At 59.1% G+C, this 4,555-nt stretch overlaps 1 protein-coding gene across 2 annotated transcripts in view; it reads right to left on the reverse strand.

Moving 5' to 3' along the window:
- Nucleotides 1-324: 324 nt before the first annotated feature.
- LOC307079892 (protein FAM110A) overlaps nucleotides 325-4,555 on the reverse strand; it is a gene marked incomplete at its 3' end in the record, with an annotated part of 9,931 nt that continues 5,700 nt past the window's right edge. For both annotated transcript variants that reach the window (XM_079742399.1, XM_079742400.1), the window contains exon 2: nucleotides 325-1,963. In XM_079742399.1, coding sequence (XP_079598525.1) covers nucleotides 325-1,953 — 1,629 coding nt within the window. In that variant the 5' untranslated portion in view covers nucleotides 1,954-1,963. The remainder of the gene's footprint in view (nucleotides 1,964-4,555) is intronic.

Here is a 4,555-nt window from a genome sequence, read left to right on the forward strand (position 1 = left end):
GGTCCGGTTCTCTGTTCCGGTCCGGTCCAGTCGCTAATCCGGTCCAGCCTCTGGTCTCTGGTCTCTGATCCGGTCCAGTCAGGTGTCTGATCCGGTCCGGTCTCTGATCCGGTCCGGTCTCTGATCCGGTCCAGTCAGGTGTCTGATCCGGTCCGGTCTCTAGTCCGGTCCGGTCTCTGTTCCGGTCTCTGATCTGGTCTCCAGTCTCTGTTCTGGTCTCTGTTCCGGTCCAGCCAGTCTCCCATGGATCCACGTCCATGTCTTTGGTCCTCACCCTTCTCCCTCCCCCCTTTCCCCCCCCCCACCCCCAGTCTCCCCCCCGGCCTACACGTTGGAGACGGCGTGCGCCGCGTCCCGGGCCTGGCGGATGCCGTAGAGCCACTTGATGACGCGGGCGTTCCTCTCGATCACCGAGATCCCGTACGGCGCCCGCTCCACGCCCGGCCCCTCTCCGCCACCAGCTCCGCCCCCCTCGCCCCCGCCCTCGCCCCCGCCCTCGCACTCGGAGCTGGGCGTGCTGACGCTGCGCAGCTTGGACACGGACACGATGTCGGAGTTGGCGCGCCCGAAGCGCTCCACGCCGCCGAGCGCCTCCACCTCGCCGCGGTCCAGGCCGCAGTAGTTGAAGAAGCGCTCCAGGTCGGCCGTGGCCCGCGAGTAGCGGTCGCTCAGGTCCGACTTGGAGCGGTGCAGCGCCGGCGGTTTCCGCGACGACCCGCGCCCCGAGCTGGCGTTGGAGAGCCGCGTGAAGGCGGGCGACGGCGGCGGGTAGGGCGGGGGCGGGCCCCCAAGGCGGGACGAGGGCGAGGAGGAGGAGGCGGAGGACGTCCTGTGCGGCGGCGGCGGCGGCGGCGGCAGGGTGGGCGGGGCCTGGGGCTGGGCGGTCTGCCGCAGGGGGAGGAGGGGCTTGAGGGGGAGGGCTGGGCGGGGGGGGAAGGTCCGGAGGGCGGCGGGCGGACGCACGTCGACGCGCCGCACCGCCATGGGGTGGGGGTGGGGGTGGGGGTAGGGTGGGGTCGCCACGCGGGGGGCCCGCACCGGGACGGGGGGCGGCTGCTGGCTGTTGTTGTTTCTGTTGTTGAGCGGGGAGGAGGTGGAGGAGGAGGAGAGGGAGGAGGAGGTGTTGAGGGGTTTGGAGGAGGAGCCGGAGGAGGAGGTGTTGAGGGGTTTGGAGGAGGAGGAGCCGGAGGAGGAGGTGTTGAGGGGTTTGGAGGAGGAGCCGGAGGAGGAGGTGTTGAGGGGTTTGGAGGAGGAGGCGGAGGAGGAGGTGTTGACGGGCTTGAGGTTGTTGAGCAGCAGGAGGTGGGGCTCCGCTGATAGGCTGCTGCCGATGCTCTTGGTGCCCGACGAGGGGGAGGAGCCTGACGGGGAGGGGGAGGAGGAGCTGGGGGAGGGGGAAGACGAGGAGGAGGTGGAGGAGGACGAGGAGCAGGAGGGGAGGGAGGAGCGGCAGGTGGGGGCGGCGCTGAGGGGGGCGTGGCCGGCGTCGCTGACGTTGTTGATGAGGTTGTTGAGGATCTCCAGGTTGAGGGCGGGGCCTCTCCTCCCGCCCGTCCCGCCCACATTCCCTCCTCCTCCTCCTCCTCCCACTCCCGTCTCCGCCGCGATTGGTCGGCGTGGGAGCTTGCGGGCCGGGGGCGTGGCTATCTGGCCGCGCATGGCGGGCGTGAGCAGGGGCTTGCGGATGATGGGGGTCTTGGGGGAGTCGCCGGCGGCGGTGGCGTTGGGGGCGGGCCCGCAGTGGGGGGGCTTGACGGGCGCCTGCCGCGTCAGGACCAACTGCTGGCTCTTGACGTACTTGGCCTTGTCCGCCTCTAGCCGCTCCACGGCGCTCAGCCGCCGCGAGCCGGGCTCGGCCAGCGGGCGCCGGAAGTAGGCGGGGCCTTTGTTGAGGAGGCGGAAGGGCATGGAGGACACGCCCCCCGACGACGGGAACAGGGTCTCCACCGGCATTGTGCAGGGGCTGCAGAGGGGGGAGACAGAGAGACAGAGACCGTGAGACACGGGGACACTTCCTGTGATGTGGTACTGCCTACTTTAGGACAGTCTTATTTAAGTATTAGTATTATATTAAGGGGGCCAGCACAAAGCCCAGACTCAAGCCAACAGCCTTCATCCGACCACTCCGTTGCCTCTCGTCCGACCCGTTCGGCAGAAGACTTGCATTGAAACACACCGCGAAGACGACAGCCAACTACACTGCAGCGTGGACGTTCTGCTCTTGAGCGAGATGCAATAAGGCTCCTTAACATCAGGTGGCGCTAGTCCGACCCTCCCACACACCGCGCTGAAAACCAATCAGAGCATCCAATGGCTCCGATCCTCAGGCCGCCAACGCTCTCAGAGTTTGCAAGTTGAATCGGACCAAACACCGTCTGCGCGGTTCCTAAAGCTTCCAACACAGATGAACACACTGAACAGATTTGTTTCAAAAGTCATCCGAGTCAGCCCAAACATTTCAGATGGCCAACGGTTGGGCCAGTGTGTTCCACGCTTTAACATTATTCGATTGTTGTCTTAATCGTGACTCCTTGGATGTTTATCTTTGGGTTTAACTTTTCTCACTGCTCTGGCAAAGTGATGGAATGTTTCCTGTGCCAACAGAGCTCTTTGGATTTAACTGAGACAGAAGACAGAGAGAGAGAGAGAGAGAGAGAGAGAGAGAGAGAGAGAGAGAGAGAGAGAGAGAGAGAGAGTGAGGGGGACGGAGATAGAGAGAGAGAGACAGAGACAGAAGACAGAGAGAGAGAGAGAGAGAGAGAGAGAGAGAGAGACGAGGAGAGAGAGTGAGGGGGACGGAGATAGAGAGAGAGAGACAGAGACAGAGACAGAGAGAGAGAGAGAGAGAGAGAGAGAGAGAGAGAGACGAGGAGAGAGAGTGAGAGAGAGAGAGAGAGAGTGAGGGGGACGGAGATAGAGAGAGAGAGACAGAGACAGAGACAGAGACAGAGAGAGAGAGAGAGAGAGAGAGAGAGACGAGGAGAGAGAGTGAGGGGGACGGAGATAGAGAGAGACAGAGACGGAGAGAGAGACAGAGAATGAGAGAGAGAGAAAGAGACACAGACAGACAGACAGACGGGGAGAGACAGAGGCAGAGAGAGAGAGAGAGAGAGAGATAGAGGGGGGAGATAGAGAGAGAATGAGAGATGAGGAGAGAGAGAGAGAGGGGGAGAAAGGGGGAGTACGGGTGTGAACAGTGAGTCTTCTGGTCAGGAGGCGTGTGAAAGAAGACCGCTCAGTTGTTTCCTTTGTGCTCCACAACAAAAAAACACCCCATAATACTCCTGAAGGGAGAGGGGGGAGGCAGGGGAGAGGGGGGAGAGCAGGAGAGAGAGGGAGAGAAGGAGAGATGGGAGAATACAGGACCAGATAAAGACTGACAAAAAAACTATGTGGAGTATTAGGCCAGTAACTCCCAAATCAACTAACTAACCAACTAACTCACCCACTCACTCACATACTGTTTTATCCAAAGTGACTTACAATAAGTACATTTGTCAAAAGAATGAGAAACAACAATATATATCGCTGTCGGTACAGTAAGGATGTCCATAGAACCAAGTGCCAAGCACTAACAATCACTAGGTTAACCTATCCCCCGTGTACAACAAAGATATCTAGGATAAGGTGCTACACAATGCTACAAGTACTATTTTTAAGTGCCAGGACGTACAACATACAATAAGAACAATAACTCACCCACTCACTCACTCACCCAGCAACTCACCCATTCACTCACCAATAGCCAACCATACGTCATCCTACAACCAATCAGACAGCATCCAACCAACCAACCAGACACCATCCTACCAGCCAATCAGACACATCCAATCAACCAACCAGACAGCATCCAACCAACCAACCAACCAGACACATCCAATCAACCAACCAGACACCATCCAACCAACCAATAGGAGACCATCCAACCAACCAACCAGACACCATCCTACCAGCCAATCAGACACATCCAATCAACCAACCAGACAGCATCCAACCAACCAATCAGAGACCATCCAACCAACCAACCAGAGACCATTCAACCAACCAATCAGACACCATCCAACCAACCAACCAGACAGCATCCAACCAACCAACCAGACAGCATCCAACCAACCAACCAGACAGCATCCAACCAACCAACCAGACACCATCCAACCAACCAATCAGACACCATCCTACCAACCAATCCAACAGCATTTCAGACAACTAAGCATCCAACAAGGAAACAAACTCGGAACATACATGCATTTAGTTTCATCCATCTGTCACAATACAGTGTGTGCGTGTGCACGTGCACGTGTGTGGGTACATTCCCTGCCCTAGCGGGTATCAAACCCCAGACCCTCGTACCATTAGTGCCCTGCTCGACTACCGGATACCAGACAGGTCACGTGACCCGAAGACCCCCAGACCCAGAGAACCCCACAGACCCCCAGACCCCAAGGACCCACAGACTCACAGACCACCTGACCCACCAGACTCACAGACCCTCAGACCCCGTCCCTCCCGTGAAAGGGGCCGACACTCAGTGAGGCATCGCTGGGTAAAGACAGAC

The sequence above is a fragment of the Pollachius pollachius genome (genome assembly GCF_949987615.1).
Source record: "Pollachius pollachius genome assembly, chromosome: 8".
In the NCBI taxonomy this organism is placed as follows: domain Eukaryota; kingdom Metazoa; phylum Chordata; class Actinopteri; order Gadiformes; family Gadidae; genus Pollachius; species Pollachius pollachius.